The 18424-nt window shown below is 35.8% G+C and overlaps 1 protein-coding gene across 1 annotated transcript in view; it reads left to right on the forward strand.

The window, feature by feature from the left end:
• Window positions 1-18424, forward strand: part of LOC124220514 (protein bric-a-brac 2) — a 111978-nt gene that overhangs the window by 79227 nt on the left and 14327 nt on the right. Inside the window, exon 8 of the mRNA XM_046629534.2 lies at window positions 3584-3698. Within this exon, the coding sequence (XP_046485490.2) occupies window positions 3584-3698 (115 nt within the window). The remainder of the gene's footprint in view (window positions 1-3583; window positions 3699-18424) is intronic.

Genomic DNA, 18424 nt, shown 5'->3' on the forward strand with positions numbered 1-18424 from the left:
CTACCTGTCTTAAATTTCAAATTGTCCCTGGTGAGCTACCTGCCGACCTTTCGCGGTTCCCGGAAGAGTCGTCATAGCGGTCGAAATTCCGGAAAACCTTCAAGTTTTAACGTATGCGAGGAATTTTCACTTCAGCGTTGTACAAGATGATGAGTACCGTATTGTCTAGACGAGGATGAGATACTCATCTAGGCAATATGAAAGATAGTTTATCATGCGGTTATCTCTGTAAAAGACGAGGTTATCCTCATTTTCAATATGGGAAATCAAAAAGATAAATACATTAACGGGAAATTCTTACTACGCCGAAGAAAAATAGTTGCACAAATTCATCCAGACGAAATGAAAGATAGTTTTTATCGTGCGGTTATCTCTGTAAAAGACGAGGTTATCCTCATTTTCATCGTGGATAATCTGAAAGATAATAATAAAAACGGGAAATTCTTAATACGTCGAAGAAAAATAACTGTTTTGATCAAATGCGGGTGCGAATAATTTTTTATCGAGTTACGAGTGATTTAGTAGGGTTAACTATGTAGATAGTATTAATTTTTTGAAACAACTAAAGACGTGGCAAGTTTACGTAAAAATTACTTAAGAGCATCGAAATATATATTTCGCCACCCGAAACATCTTTTTTCCAAGTGAAAGCTGATTGCGAAGAACTTTTATCAGGAAGATGTTTTTAGTGAATCATTTAACTTCGCAAAATTACATCGGAGTCTCTATTCCGAATGGTATCGTTAACAATGTTTGAGTAAACAGTCCATTTTATCTCTGTACCGTAAACAAAGATTGAAATGAACAGCTGAATTATACAAATGAAGACGGAAGGTAAACTTAACTCCCAGTATCTCTGTAAAATGAAAGATGAAGTGACTTTATTCGATATGACTATAATATAAAATTATCTAGATAACGTACAACACTGATTTTCACCGCAGTGTGCAAAATCTCAAGGAATTCCGTAGACACGTTCAACCATGATTTGTGTGAATTTTTGAGTAGCATGAAAATGGAAAATTAGTGACAATGCAAAAGTCTTCAGGATCGTGAAATATTTTAGCAGAACTTGTAAAACATGAGAAACATCGAATTCGGACTCTCGAAAGCTTTTAGATCGATGAAAAAAAAATTCTTTTCGGTAAAATAATTACGTAGACATTTTTAAATGTCTGATATCGCAATGTCTCTTTTAAAATCGTAGAAATCCTAATATTTTCAAATATCGTAGTAACACGAAAAGTTTCATCGTGCCAAAATCATTCCAAGGATAATTAAAAAGATGAAAAATCGTACGACAAGCGTCGTTTGAGCAGTTCGTGAGTGTAATATTAGGTTTCAGGGAGTTCTTACTTCGAGTCCTCGATTATAGGTGATAAAATACTGGTGAGATAAAAAACGGCTTTATTTCCTCCGGGCGGCAGGCGAAACACGCGAAGTAAAAAAAATTTACTAAATAAACTGCGAAAAATTGGCTGACTACAGAGAGCTTTCAGCTTCCGGATCTTGGAACCCAAATATTCGCAGAGTTATTGTTGCTTATTGGTTGTTCGCGCGGGCAGAAAAGCGTGTGGAGAGAAGAAAACGGGGCGTTTTCGTTGTCACGAGCAGCGGGTCTGAGTTCTGTATATATTTCAATTTCCATTTCAAATTCTATTCCAGCCGAAAGAGGATTTACGTTACCGTAGCAAGCGGAGTCGATTTTTCGCTACGGCGTAGCAGCCGAGACACAAACGTGGCTCCGAATTTTCCGTAAAATTCACTCGCGAATAACCGGCTCGCATCACAGATCAGACCTTCCGCTTTACTCTCACTCACGTTCGTTTTTCGGTAAATAAAAGTACCTAAAACCTCCACCGATATTCGTACAATTGGTATTGTGTACAAAGGCCGTTGCGAAATAATTCGATATTCACGACGAATCAAATTTGGATGTTACAGTGTACACTGAGCTATGCAAATCCTCAAACTTTCTCGACTTCTTTGGAACAAAAATTTTTCATTTATTACGAACCTATTGTTCTAATCGTTTACTTGGATTAGGCGAGCTAGCGGGTTTTCTAATAGGCTCGTACTCGAGTAGATTGTCTTTCTGAGTATTGCTTACGGAAAACACGTTGGTAAGTTTTTGTGCAAGAAAATCGGATCCTTCTACATGTGAAATCCATATCGAGGTAGGTTCTCCGAAACTGCCAAAAAACAGGTTTTTTTTACGTTTTCAGTTCTGCATATTATGTGAAAGGGATGAAAATAATGTGTTTATTTTTTCTTGTGTGCGGAAAAGTGTGAAATGAACGTTCGATTTTTCCGGAATAATTACACCGGCCCAAAAAAAAAAAAAAGTGGTGTGTACATTTGAACAGATCCACCTACCTTTACGTGTTTTGACGCGCTGAATCCGAATCTGAGGTCCGTTTGGTCCGTACACCCTCAAAATTTTAAAATAAGTACAAAAAAACGTAAAAAATGGAAAAAACTGCAGTTTTGGCGATAAAAAAAAAATAAATATGAATCATATAAGTTTTACATGTGATTCGATCCGCTGAGTATAAATCAAGTTTATTTTGCCTGTAGGCCTTTAAAAATGTAAATAATTTGCAAAAAATCCCTAAAAATTGCTATAAATTGTATTTACAGTTATAAAAAAATTGATTCAACATGACTAAATTTATTTCTCGCATATTGTGATGCACTAAATCCAAATAAAATATCTGTTAATGTGAATCAGTTAGAAATTTACCAAAAATCGTTCAAAAAAGCATAAGGTAAGGAACGAGCTTTATCGATTTCAAGCTGTTCTTTGTTTGCGTCGAACTCTTTTGCCTTCGAATGACCTACGCAACGGGTTTCTATTTCGTTTTTTATTGTCCTTCGTTACTTCTCTCTTCAGCGTCCAGCAAAAATCTGCCATCACGTTGACATTCCACTTCCCTTGATATCGATAAAGCTCGTTCCTTACCTTATCTTTCTATGCTTTTTTGAACGATTTTTGGTAAATTTCTGACTGATTCACGTTAACAGATTTTTTATTTGGATTTAGTGCATCACAATACGTGAGAAATAAATTTAATCATGTTCAATAAATTTTTTTATTACTCAAAATACAATTTATAGCATTTTTTAGGGATTCTTTGCAATTTATTTATATTTTTAAGGGCCTACAGGCAAAATAAACTTCAGATTTATTCTCAGCGGATCGAATCACATTTGAAACTTATATGATTTGTATTTAGAAATTTTTTTTATCACCAAAACTGCAGTTTTTTTTCATTTTTTACGGTTTTTTGCACTTTTCTCAAAATTTTGAGGGTGTACGGACCAAACGGACCTCAGATTCGGATTCGGCGCGTCAAAATACATAAAGGTAGGTGGGTCTGTTGAAATGTACAGACCACTTTTTTTTTTTGTGGGCCGATGTAATTATCTCCCCCATTTTTCTCCCCCAAACCAGAAACCGGGTTATCATTCGATAAATCTGCAAACGTTTTAATCATGGAATGAAAGATCCGGAAGATTATGGACGTTCCTGAGAGGGGAAGATTATTGTTTTTTACGACTCTTGTTTATTGCTTAATTCCAGCGTATGTGACTTCGAGATTTCCAACGGTGGACGTGAGCAGTGTGAAGCAAGTTTTGGCCTACAAGTGCAAAGAAAATTCGACCGCCCTCAAGATGAAGTCCATCCGATATATCTGGTGAGTTTTTCCTCCATATTGAAAAAAAATATATCTACTCCGCGTTTCAAACGAGGTAGGTACTTTCTTTGGGAGGAACAATTTTCCGTACGATCCCTTCCGTAAAACTTGTAGTACATGGTAAAAAAGACAACCCCCCGAGGGTATGTATCAAATCCAATTTTAAAAGGTCGATCTTTGAACTCGAAGTTTTCCCATTTAACCCATCGAGTCATAGTGGTAAGTATTCTTACCACCTATTTTACATCAATTTTTTGGATATTCGGAGAACTTTTAAACACATTTCTTTGCGGTTTTTTTTTTACTATTTCTAATGGTATACTAATAGATGTTCGATACTCGAGAGTAATTATTGCGATATAATGCAAGTTATTATCATTGGAAAAAAATTGATTGAAAAGATCGTGAAAATTGAAGGAACCATTTATTTCCGAAAAAGTTACTCCTCTACGCATTTACATGTTTTCCTCAAATTATAAGTTTCTGGGATCGCTGGTTACGAATCTGAAATCGGATTTTAGAAATTCAAGATGGCGGATCCAATATGGCGTACGAATATTTCAAATTCGATCAAATCCGGAAAAAAAACCCTATATAGGAGTTTTTGGGGGCACTGGTTACGAATCTGAAGTTAAATTTTGAAAATTCGGTACGCCGAATCCAATCAGCAACCCTGAAAAACCCTGCATAGAGTTTTCAACCGTATTCGATCAAACTAAAATTTTTCACCTACCATATCGAACCCACAATCTTGAATTTCCAAAATCTGATCACAGATTCGTAACCAGTGACTTCAAAAACCTCTGAATAGAGTTTATTGACCATATTCAATCAAATTTGAAATTTTCGTCCTCCATGTTGGATCCACCATCTTGAATTTTTTAAGTTTCATTTCATATTCGTAATCAGCGACCCCAAAAACCAAGTAATACTATATTGTTATAAAAATTGACTCGGCACGATAACGCGTGACTCAAAGAGTTAAATAACTTTGGAAAGATACATTTTTTTCTTTTTCTTTTGAAATTGCCGTCACTAGGCCGCAATTAATGATACCGATTTAATTCTACAGGCATTTTGTAAATAATTGAATCGCGTACAAATTTGTGATCTGATTTTTCCTTAAAAAGTCAATGACTTGACCACTAATGAGATTCAAAAAATTAATTTTCACCTAGAATTAATTTTAAAGACTCATATCTTGTAAACCATTGGAACTGCAGACTTTAATCTACAGTAATATTTGTGGTCGATTTATCATTTGCATTTTTATTCTAAAACCAATAACTCAGCCACTAAAGACGTTTGAAGATGAATTTTCACACAACATTGTCTTCCGAGTCGAGTCTTACAAATTTTGAACTGTTTTAATTACGGATTTCATTCATTGGACATATTTGTAGAGAGTTTAATCCTCTGCAATACGATTTTAAAACCAAGTTTGTATCATTATATGGAACTGAATGATGACAATTTTTTTTACAAAAAGTGACATCTTCCTCGTATTATGTAAATGGAAAACCTTCCATTTTCGCGATTGCCCTTTCAAAATGCGTATAAAAGTCATATCTTTTCACAACGATTTTTTTATCCATTTTTTTTTTCCGCCATCATACAAGTTTTCCGATTAAAAACGAAATAAAAAACCATGAAAATGTTGCTTCCAATGGAGAACCTCACCCTACCTTCCTATACGCCTCCATTTTTATACCGCCGCGTTCAACTTTTTTTACGATAATTTCTAATTCCCTAATTCTGCCGGTATTTCTCTCGCGATAAAAATCCACCCCATTATTTTCAACTCCTAAAACTTTGAAGGAGACTCAACGCTTCGCAAAAAACATCACCGAGACGCGAACGAATTTAAGGGCTTCTCGCATTCCTGAGCCGAAAACCGAGGAACCGACTAACCCTTGCCTTTGTAGACGTAGTGGTAGCGGGGTATTTTCCTCCCAAATAGCTCAAGGAAACACTGGGAAGTTAACGGGTATGAGAATTGATCCGTAGACCATTCACGCCTCACTTCAGTCGATTCAGCGTCATTTCGCCGCGACCACAACCCATAACCGTGATTTAAAGGGTCTCTGAAAATGTCTCCATCAAAATCGGGGATTTCGGGATGAAAGTTGAACATTTCGTACAAGGTTGCAAGAAATTTTCACTTACCATTTCAGTATCTTTTAATCGCGGGGTAAACAAATTCGATTCAAATTGTAACGAGTATGAAAATTCCGAGTTTTTTTTTTCTTTTTTTTTTTTAATTTTTATACATCAAAACAATGATTACAGCAAGTTTGAATCAAGTTTTTGTAACACGCTATATTCTGATTACACCCATTTTTAGTCAAATCATCTGACTAATAGTAGCCCGTTAGAGGCTAATGATTGTGAGGTAAAACGATGGGAAAGTAATCTTGTGCTGTAGTCAAAATTATCTCCCGAGTCAAAAACAATACGGTAATATTCACGTTCTAAGAATTGTGGAAGAAACGGTGACGGCGACCCTTTCATTTTTGAATCAGTTTTTCATGAAAGAATAAAATATTTTGAAATTTACCGCTATTCCTTGTGATATGTATTTGCAAAAGAAAAAAAACAATAATTCCCAAATTTCAGCAGCAAAGGTTTTTTGGAAAATGTGCGTTTTGCACGAGATTCCCTATTGACTACGTGTTAAGTATCCAGTTTTTAATAATTAACTACACAAAAACTACACGTTAGATCTTTCTCAAAATAATTATTTCTTACGTATTTATTAGCGATTAATAACACATCAAAAATTCAGCTTTTCATCTTTACATTTCTCTAACGCCCGAACAACCTTAAGGTCATGTAGTACTCCTACCCTTACCGACCGAGCATAGTCACCTTTGTTTTCCTATATTAAATGAACAAACGAACGAAAAGGGGATAAATTTCCGGAAAGTTACTGGTATCTCGAAAATAGTCAAAAAACGAGTGGTTTTTCGACACGTGTTACTGTTCCTACATTTCCCGCATTTCAGGGACCAAAGAGTGCATAGATGAGATACTTTGCGCAAAGAGCGATGCACTGTCGAAATTTAAACCCTTTACGTTAGTTTTTTCATTCAATGTAGGCAGAGAAAGGGTGAGTTTGCTCGGTCGGTAAAGGTAGGAGCACCGCGTGACCTTAAGAGCTCGCTTCAGCCGACGTCGTTTGTTTCTCAAACGAGTCACATGGTGCACACAAAGCTTGTCTCTGCAATTGACGGCGAACGAAATGAACGCGACAGACTGTCAAGTTTATAAAAAAAATCCAAGCACCTACCGTCAAACCATTCTGAACAAGAGTCCAAACGACAGTCAACGTCGTCTACGAAATCCATTTGCACCCTGAAGAAGACGGGGCACTCGCATAAGCTTTACTTTGCAAAAAAGAAACTCGAAAGACGATCGCTTTTATCTCGGTTTCATTCGAGATGTTTTTGGACGATCGCCAAATCACGCGTGTAGAAATTATTTTACGCGCGTGTTTGTTCTTACGGCGATTCGGCAAAGACTACGAAGTTATGGATATTTGCAAGTTTGAAACGAATGGATGCTGAATCGTGTGACGTAAGTTCAACACACTTTTTCACAAGTGGAAAATAACTTGAGATTTGAGTGACACGCTGATTTTTTCAGTTGAATTAATTCAAATCAATTCGTATAATTCCACTCAACTTTTCAATTCAAATTAAGTTTATTAATTCAGATTTACTTTCTTTCAATTCAATACAATTTATTTAAATTCACTGCAATTCAAGTGAGTTTTAAAAAATTTCAAATTTATTCTTTCTTATTTCCTGTTGATTTAAATTAAAGCTTTTAATAGAAGTTAATTTCTCTTCTTTGCGACGAGCTAATTCTTGCACAAATTCAAACACTAATTCAAATCAATTTCAATTAATTTTCTTTCGACCAGTTATATCTCAGGTAATTCTAATTATTTCAATTGATGTTTTGCTAATTCACTTAATTCTTTTTTTATTACAGCTGAATTATAATTGAATCACAAAGCTACCGATACGTCAATTCAACGAGTTATTTCCCCCTCGCGTTTTCGTTTCTCCGTAAATAGTGATGGATTTCTTAAATAACAAAAAAAGAAATAATAATCCAGCAACTATCACGAGTATCATAGAATCACTGTAAAATTTCAAAAAAATCGTGACCCATGTTTGTGAAATTATGAAACTTTGAAAGCACTATTTTTACTCTTATAAATGGAAGAGGAGTTTCTCAGACTCGGAAACGGACTCCATAAAATTTACGACAGTTTAAAATCAACTCCTTGTTATTAAAACTAATCAACTAGAGTTCGTTTTTTTTTTTTCTGACCTTAGCAACATTTTCAGAGAAGGTGTGGAACCTCATTGAGTACACCGAGTTGAATTTTATGCATTAATTTATCAAGTTCGACTAATTGCATCCAGGCATGTACTCTTGCTCTATTTTCTTCCTGCTGATTTTCCTCATTACAACTTTGCTACCCGTTCAAAAGCTGGAGTATAAAAGCTCGCGATTCGTCTCTGATTTTATTGCTTACACGAGCAACGTACCTGGAGGCAGTGAAGCGAGGTAGTTCTCGAATTTGTTACTGTAGTTGCACTTCCGCCGGGGATACAACTTTCGCAATAAAGTTTCAAGTTATGTCGGGCAAGTCTCGCATACCCGTAACGTTCGCTAACTCTTCAGGGAGGGATGTCAAGTGGGTGTTATATGTATAGGTGTTCTACATATATGGAGTGTTTCAACGACCATCGCCCACGATTTCATTCCCCTTTATCGTAAATTCTACACTGAGAGAAATTTTTTATCCCGGTAACTATTTTCATTTTTTACCACAATCGGAAAATATATAGTTCTAGGTAGAAAATGATAATTAATTTTCTAGCTGTTACCGGAAATTCTAATATCCGTTACTGTTCTTTCTCATTACGATCGCTGTTGCTAGATTTTATTGCAACCGTTGCGAAAATTTAATGCTTGTACAACGATAAATTGATGTTGAAGCCTTATTTTTTTTTAATTAAAAAAGCAGAGTAAACCGAACAAACTGATTTCGCGTTGAAATTACCAAAAAAGAATCGACGATAGCGCAAAATGGTTACGCGTACCTCGTTTTTCGTAATCCCAACAATATTCAAACAGTTTTTTTTTTTTAACGACATCTGTTTTACGTAATTTTTCCACTTACTATAACAAATGAAATTTTTCCCAGTATATAGATAAAAGTATAATTTTCGATTTTTTTCCCAATTTTTCATTCATCCAATTCTGTCTGACAAATTCACGAACTAAAGTATTTTTAATTCTTACACGAACAAAAAAAAAAATAGAACAAAAAAAAACGACACGTTATTGTCGAAATTTGTATTTCACTGCGAGAATTTGTCAGAAATTGGAAAAAAAGAAATCACAAAAGCACAAAATTATTTTTTTTAAAGTACAAGAACAAAAGAATGTCGCTTTCATTGTAGTGAAATTTTACACATAATCGGTTCATCGTTTTTTTTTACCGTATTACATATCGTTAGCAAAAATTTCACGCAATGCTTTGGATTCAATTTCCAACACATCCGTACCTTTTATCGAAGTTTACAGTTAAATTGCAATTCGTTCATGCCTAGAATGCGCGTTGGTTTTATTACAGGTAGATAATTATACATACACATTGCATAACCGTCAACAACTTTTCTCAGGAAAACATCAAGCTGCGTACATTACAGCAGAAATATCGTTGCCTCCGCATCGTCGGTGGAAATTTGTTTCGTGTTATTTTACATCAGCTTCGCGTTTTTCTATTCCAGCAGTTAATTTCAAAATTTTATTAATTTATTTTCCTAAACAGTTTTCATCCCGGGTGAAATGAATATTGATAGAAACGTCAGAATTTAAAGCCGGTAAGCTTTGATCTTGAGAATATTCTCAGCATCTTACGGCGATGTTCGCAGTCTTCCTTCGTTTGCTTTACTCTTTCCTTCTTTTTTCCGTACCTTTTCTGGGTGAGCATGAAATTACGTGAGCTGAAGTGTGTTGTGTACGGCGGTTGTTTTTATTTCCAACTCACAGCATCTGCCAGAAAAAAGAACAAAAATATAATCTGACGTGGATAAAAGTTTCTCTCTTCCTCGCCAGCAAATTAGGTCGCCCTCTTATAATTTTCTCCCTTTCAGCTTATGAAGAATAGTGGGGCATGGGATTAAAAAGATGACAAAGACAATGCGTCGTATAAACAAAATTGAAATTTATCTCACAATTAAGTCATGTCTCAAAAAATTTATGCCACGACACCGGGATTCGTGACTTTTTTTTCTTCTTCTTTAAATTCATTTGCGAAAATATCATCCCCTTGCTTATTCTCGGGTAGGACAAAAATTAAACCTATCGAAAAATATACCTCTTCAAAATTTCAACGCACCGAAGCATCTGCTTCGCTTCTCGTATTTGTTTTCTTTTATGAAGTAAAACTTTCTCGGCGTGTAATCTATAAATAGGATGAATAGTTTTTACGAACGCGGCAGATTTTTACTAAGAAACTTTGAGCGCGTTTTTCTGTTTTTTGAAAACTACCGAAATTTCACGTAAAAAATTCAATTTCATACTTTTTTGTCTTTTCAGATATAATATGAGTAGCCGCAGGAATTCAAACGTAGGTAAAGAAATTCTTGAACCAACATTATAGATTTTGTTGGAGTTCATTCATTTCAATCTAGTATCTTTCATTTGTCCCAAATACGATGACTTCGATTTAACAATTTCGATTTCGTTAGTTTCTCAAAACGATTTAGTCAGGCGAATTCCTTGATTCAGCAAAACCCTTTTTTGTCGCGATCGAACGAAGTATCGTTTCGAATGAACCTTTCGATGTGTTTCCAAAATTCAGTCAACTAAATGTCATTTCATTTCAAGTTCACGTATCGTTCCTCGAAGTTGAATGTTTCTTGACAGAAACAACTAGGTACTTCAAATGAAATAAGTAGACGAATCTAGACAACTAAAGACTTACATCGATGGAATGCCATACTCTGTTGATCCAACCGTAGCTTGTTCGGCGTAACTGGTTGAATCAGTTGCACTAATTTCTTTACGAGATAAAAGAAACACCACACGCTTTGAAACAAGTAGAGAATATATGATTCATCGTAAACATCGGTATACCTGTACCATAAACGAACACTAGGCCGTGAAATTTCTCGCCACTGAAGTAGCTTCAGAGATATTTATAAAACCGGGTTATCGGCTAGGAAGTCAGATACGGATAACGTGAGATTAAATTTGTCATCAGACGTATTACAAACAGAGAAAGCGTAATACCAAGTTTCGGTTAATCGAAATTGACGCTGACTACAAATAAACAAAAACTATTGACATACGTTCAATTTATACTTTGACACGTACAGTGATAAGTCTTCGGGTTTGACCCATTAAATGTTGGATAAATTCCGCAAAATTTTGAGTCAGCAGAATGACAAATTGTATGATTCAAAGAATACGTTTGATGCGTTTGAATAACTCTGATGTTCAGTCATTGCAAAAGATTTTTGTAACAAGAAATTTTATTACGTGTTTCAACCGTTGAACTCTCGACTCAACAAAACGTGTATTAAGACGAGCTCAATTTGTTTCCATACTAAAATTTAGTATTTTTGAAACAAAACGATTACCATACGTTCAATAAAATTTTTAATCATTCCAATCACTCATTTTCTCGATACAAAATTCACATTATTGCAAGTAACTCGAGCCGTGTTATCTTGAATAAATTGATAGTCAGCACGATGATTCAGTTCTATATTAAGTGTTGTCAGAAGTATTTCGTTCAAAAAAAGTATTTTGTTGTATTAAGTATTGTCTTCGCTCCATTTAATTGAATCACACGAATATCACTTGACTCAAATAATTCTTTTCCTCCGTACAGAGGGTTTGGAATATTTCTTCAAGATTGTACAAAAGTTGTATTAACGATGTCGAAGTGAAATTTTCACGAATGCTCGATGCGTCGATTATTCAAATCAGCACCTACCTTTCAAATGTATTCACTTCAAGGTTTTCATGGCATTATCGAACCCTGGCGCTGCACGCCTTCGCAGCCTACTGTGCATAAAAAGGAAAGGAAGCGTTAAAAAGCGCGAGAATCCTTTTTCCCAGAACTTTTTAACCCGCACAGTTCTTCGGTCGGCTGGTTGTGTATTTAACCAATAGTGTGCGTATAGATATGCATAGTCGGACAATAAATTGGTGTAAATTTTTTGCCGTCAACGCGTCGGTGCCGAAGAGAGAAAAGTAAACTTTCATTCTTATTCAATATCTTTTCTATGGCAGAAATACGTGCCGGATCGTTTCAAAGCCATAGAAAATTTATCGTTCGACTTTGACGCAGACGGAAAGAAAAAGAGAAAAATAGAAATGAAACAGTTATCAACTTTTTACTCGATTATACTTTTTATGCACTCCGAAGAAAGGAAAACCACAATTTCTTCGACAATGATGTTCATTTGCATTTATCGTACATGGAGTAAGAAAGTTTTCACAACTTTTACCCGTGGTGATGAAGATGATGTCAAAATTCTGTTTAAATGTTATAAATCATGTGAAACTCATTCACGAACAGATATGTAGATCAAATTTTAAACTCTCATCGTACTTGGAGAAGCTTTTACTATAACAGTTTCGTAACGTTCGAACACGTTTCGTAAATTTTCTGTAATTTTGACAAATATTTTATAGCATTGCGCCCACTTGATGTTAATATTTTTTTTAGCAAAGAATCATCTCTTACCAATATCTACGACTTGAATAAACCCTCTCGACACAAAATTGTTTGTTCTTTGATTGCAGTCGTCTTCTTATGCGATCGGATTGAAGTTTCCTTCTAAACCGACTAAATTGAGAAAACATATTTGACGGAAGCTTAATCAATGCTAGTTAAAGAAATAAATAAACTATCGCATCTCCATAACCCATCAGTATAATGTTATGGCAATCGGATTTTGTTATTTAAAAACTCGCCGAGTGTTCGTAAAAATCAAGGAGATTTTAATGCTATTTCAAAATATACATAAACTCATATTTAACAAGTTATATTTTTCAAGTCACTCAATGCCGTGATCCTTCCACTCTAATGTTGAAATCACGAAAAACAATTTTCAGCTTCGGCAATCTATCTGCCGTTCGAATTTTTCAATTCATAGCTGGTAACGTCACCAACGAGACCCTTTTGTTTTAATAATTGACTAATATAATCAAACGGTTGAAATTGAATCGTTGACTATCTGGGGCGATGTTGAAGTTCCAAATGTGACAAGTTCCCAAAGCGCCTAATTACGAATTATTTGACGACGAAACTTGAAGCAAAGAACTCAAACTTTTACAGAGCAGAGTTCCGAAAAGTAAAGTTTTCTATATAGAGCAAAATGCCGGAAAAATAAAGTTTCGATAGAGTTAAATTTTCGAAAATTAAAATATACTCCCAGAACGTAGTTAACTCAACGAGTGGGTGCAAAAGATCAGAATGACCAGGATTCCGAACGTAAAAATATCGAAAATCCAAAACAAAAACAGATCAAAGTGGCGAAATTTCACCAATCCAGAAATTCACTGAACTGAAAATCTTCGATTATCGGAATTTCGATGTTTCAGATTTCTAAATGTTCTCATTTTTGCACTTTTGGAACGTTGTCGGAGTTACGCCATTTTGGAACTTTGATACTTCGTCAAAGTTTGATTTATCAACTTTAAATTTCGCGATAAAAAAAAGTCGGAATCTGGCGCTTCCGGAACTTTTCAAATTCGGATTTTCAACCCCGCCCCGACCATCAACTTTTCGTCGAACTCTTGACGCTCACCGAATTGAATATCAATTCATTTGGCCCGATGTTATCAGATCATAAACCGCGTATCTATCATAACCGATCCTGCGGAGAGATTGAATCTTGAGCATAAAGCAAAAAATGTTTGAACGGCACCGCCGAATTAATTTCAGCTCACCCGTGAAAAATGGCGATATTCACTTGGGTAAAAAGCGAGGTAAAAAGGGTCTGCGATTCGCTGCGCGAAAAGTCAACTTTAAACTAAAACAACACGGCTTGCTCAGGGAAGTTTAGTGCCTCTCTAATCGCTGCCAATCCAGCTTACGGAGACAATATCGCCTCGGCACCGACCTTTGCCAATAACGATAAACGGCGCCGGCCTCAAGTGGCAGCTGTATTATCGAAGCCCGGATTTTGGGGGTGCGGACCCCGCAGCTGGTATAGACTGCCCGTCAGTATTGCCTGAGCTCTGATCAACATCGCTAATTAGGGAATACACTAAGAGAAATTTTTAGTTCCGGTTACCGCTCGGTCCTTGATTATTTTCATTTTTTACCACGCTCGAAAAATACAGTTCTAGATAGAAAATGAAAATTAGTTTTCCAGCTGTTACCGGAAAGTCTAGTATCCGTTACTATTCTTTCTCATTACGATCGCTGTTGCTATATTTTCTTGCAACTGTTGCGAAAATTTAATGCTTGTTCAACGATAAATTGACGTTAAAGCCTTGTTTAATTAAAAAAGTAGAGCAAACCGAACTAACTGATTTTGCGTTGCAATTAACAAAAAAGGATCGACGATAGCGCAAAATGTTTACGCGTACCTCGTTTTTCGTAATTTCAACGATATTCGAACAGTTTTTTTTAACGATACCTGTTTATTGAATTTTTCCAGTTACTACAACAAATGAAATTATTCCAAGTGTAGTAATCGACGGTTGGCCGATCAGGACAAATTGTGATTCCACACGGTGAGAAAAATCTGAGACAAATTACCCTGCTGTTACTATGATCGTGATGTAAAAGACATCTAATGTAGTTTTTACCGTGCTGCGTCAGAAAAATTCGTCGTTACATTTTAAATTTTGTGCTGCCGAAATACACAGTTTCCAAGCAAGGTAGTAATTTTTTTCATAAAAACCTATAATTTTTCTAACATGCATGAATAAAAAATGCATTAGGTGCCTTTTACATCACGATTATAGACAGCAGGGTAATTTTTCTCAGATTTTGTCTCCCCGTGCAATGTCATCGAATAGATACGATGTTTCACCGATCTACGATTATCTTCGACTCCTCAATTATCTCCTAGAAAATTTCACCGTTGGTCAAAATCATTAGTCCGATTCGATTGGATTGATTTTTTCCCCAGCAATGAAGATATCGCAGGATAATTTCATACCGACGAGACTTTATCCCAACATTTCTAACAGTTTGACGTTTATTTACACCTTGTTTTCGTTTTTATCGAGTTCTTACTTCTGCGACACGACAGACTGGCAAGTTTTAATACTGCACCGGATGTACCGGACGCTTGAATCGAGAAAGTGTAATTACTGTCGTAAAAAGTGTAAAAAGTTTTGATCACCATCGCGACGAAAGAACAAGTCGAGGAAAAAAACGTCGTCTGTAAATTTTTTTCCCCTGGAGGCTCATGAATTTGGTGAAAAATTACAAGATAATGTATCAGGTAGGGTTTCGTTGTCATCTTCCCTGAAAATTACTCAAGTGATCGATCGCACGCCTGGGTTTGCGAAACGCGAATGCGAGCAGCTGGTGTTTGCTTTCTTAGCTCACGAATCCATCGCAAAGTAATTTCTAACAATTTCTTAATTTTATTCACGCCTTTTCCCCGTGCTTCAAATCCACGAATCCATATAATAATACGTATTCGTACACTGAGAGAAATTTTTAGTTCCGGTCGCCGCTCAGTCCATAACTATTTTTATTTTTTAACACAATCGAAAAATATAGTTCTAGGTAGAAAATGAAAATTGGTTTTGTAGCTGTTGCCGGAAAGTCTAGTATCCGTTACTATTATTTCTCATTACGATCACTGTTACTAGATTTTCTTGCAACTGTTGCGCAAATTTAATGCTCGCGCAACGATAAATTGACGTTAAAGCCTTGTTTAACTAAAAAAGTAGAGTAAACCTCAGAAACTGATTTTGCGTTGCAATTACCAAAAAAAGGATCGACGATAGCGCAAAACGTTTACGCGTAACTCGATTTTCGTAATTTCAACGATATTCAAACAGTTTTTTTTTTTAACGATTCCCGTTTTACTGAATTTTTCTAGTTACTGTAACAAATGAAATTTTTCTCCGTGCATGTTTCGTTTCCACACTTGCCGCGCACTGAGCAATGACTTCAATTTTTCGAACTCAAAACGAGCGAAATATTTTATTGACAACGGCTGTCGCGATACGATATTAGAATATAATAGATTACTATGAAAGTACATCGCTGCTCTAATTTTGGACCAAAAACCTCTCATTCGTCCATGTACTCGTTTATTTACAAGTATTTGGCGTTCTTAGCGAAATTCTGGCGGTAAAATATGGACCGGAATATTCTTAGTCGCGAAGTTATGAGCTTTCTTTGAACAGGGAAAAAGGATGAGGGCGACAATATAAGTTTATTACATTTACATCCGCGGGTTACTGGAGTGAACACTCAAATCGTCTTGTGTCTGAACGAGTATTGAATAACACCTTTCCGGTGCAGTGAAGAAAATGGAAGATAGATAACAATTATGTCCACACTGTAAAAAAATGGTTAAAAATAAGAAATGTTCGAAGACTGGAAGTGTGATGTTTTCATATAGGCAAATGCCACGTGGCGACATATCTGCAGCTTTTGAATGTATTAGAATTCCAGACAAATCTCCATTGCCTCAGAATCAATGGTTCGTAAATCCGATCGAAGCGGCTTTTGGACCAATCGTTTGCATCCGAATGGCTCTCGAGGCAATTTAATCCGCCGCCTATTTGCCCGGCACTCGACGCCCCGATTTTCATCGATTATAAGCTCCGAACCACGTTGAAAATAGATTAAAGAAAATAAAATAAAAACAGCACTTGATAGATAAACTTGAAGTAAATTTAAATCGGGTCGAATCTCAGGATTCATCCATTTAACATCGGGCTAAAAAACTTTCGATTAATCGGTCTGCGAAGCTCGGCTGACGTTGAGGAAAGATTTTTCCAATCGCAGAAACAGCGCGGAATAACGGGACGTATTATACGTGAAAAGGTAAATTTGTCTTCCTATAATTTTCTCGTTAGTTTTACGTTTAGCTTCGTAAAGTCGGTGCTCATTTCCTGGACGATGCGGGAACTTGCGATGGAAGATGTTGTCTCCCGAATTTTTAGCTCTCACTTTATTTTATTACGACTATTTATTTATTTGTTTCGTTACGAGAAGTCTTGTTAATTTATCGTAAGATAAATCGATGATTTGTTTAGGATGTTTCCTTTTTAGTTTTCTGAATTTCTGAAATCTCCAGCTGGTTAAATCCTGGTCTTTAGTTCTCTGGAAGACTTTTCCTTCTAGATAAACTAAAGCTGCCAGAATCTCTTTGATGAACTTTTAAAACAGAGGTGGAACGACTTAAATTGAACAATGAATTCAAATAAACTTTCCCAGTGCACTTGATGATACCAGCGATATGAAATTCGTAAATAACTTTATTTATTATTCACAAAACTTCTCAATTTCTACAACATATTTTACCGAATCCCTTCTCCTCTCTTTTCACAACAATCCCGTGAAAAGAGCGTCGTTTATCAAACTTGAACTTATTTTCTACCACTCAAACATTTACAAATAACTCTAAATTAACTTAGAACTAATTTAGAAACTACAAACAAATGAACAAGCCTTTCCTACACGAACTCAGCGTTCAACTTGTACGAGACTCAACCTTGTATGAAAATATATCATCTTCCGTATCATACGCGATTTCTTTAGCAAAATTAAACAAACGAAGAAATTTTATGTCGAAAGTTTTGAGCCTCGTTGTACTTCCTTTTGAACTCTCGTTCCAGATAAATCCAAAAAAAAGTCCATACAAAATTTTTTCATCGGTACGGAATGGAAACAGTAGATATGATTAATGGCTGGTCAGATAAAAATGATAATAACTTTTATTTTATACAGCATCCTCTTAGCGGATTAAAGGTTTTATATATAACGCAATATATTATCGTCCCTTGTGCCTCGTGACTATTTTCGGGGCTCTGATAATTGAGATCTTTCGCCTTGGCAGAATTGACGGTGGCTCAACATGAATATAAACGAGAACATTTCACAGCGATTATTTCAGGTTTGAAATTAAAAATCATAGTAGCAGACATTCTCTAAAGTTGAAGAAGTTCGCATTGCTGTGAGAGTTATTTCCGCAGTTATTCAGATTGCTGAAAAACGGTAAATCCCAAATTTTCAGCTTCTGGGGACAAGCTTAGCGCTCGGAATCGAATTTTCAAGTCTTTTGCCCAATTTCGGGGTGTTAATTGAAAATAAGTGCTTTTTTTTGGTTGTATTTCGCGTATTATAAGCTTAAAAAAAAATCGAAAATATGAAATCGATCGCACATTTTTTTTGGAAACACGATCCCGCCATTGGTTATCCGATATTTTCACTTGGAATCCCGGAAAAGTCGAAAAACCGAATTCCCTCAAATTATCAGGAACGATTCTTTGAAACATGTACTTTCAGCACGCCATACTTGCATTTCTTATATCGGACCGATGGACATAGTTATTTTCTGTGGAAGAGGCATTAGAGGCTCAATTCATGATATTTTCTGACATGCATATACCGGGACAATCTCTTGAACCTTTAAAATCATCTGCGCATGCGCCGAATAATTCAATCTCATTGGTCCGCGAAATCTTCCCGCAGCGATATT

This window comes from Neodiprion pinetum, chromosome 5 (genome assembly GCF_021155775.2).
Source record: "Neodiprion pinetum isolate iyNeoPine1 chromosome 5, iyNeoPine1.2, whole genome shotgun sequence".
Taxonomy (NCBI): domain Eukaryota; kingdom Metazoa; phylum Arthropoda; class Insecta; order Hymenoptera; family Diprionidae; genus Neodiprion; species Neodiprion pinetum.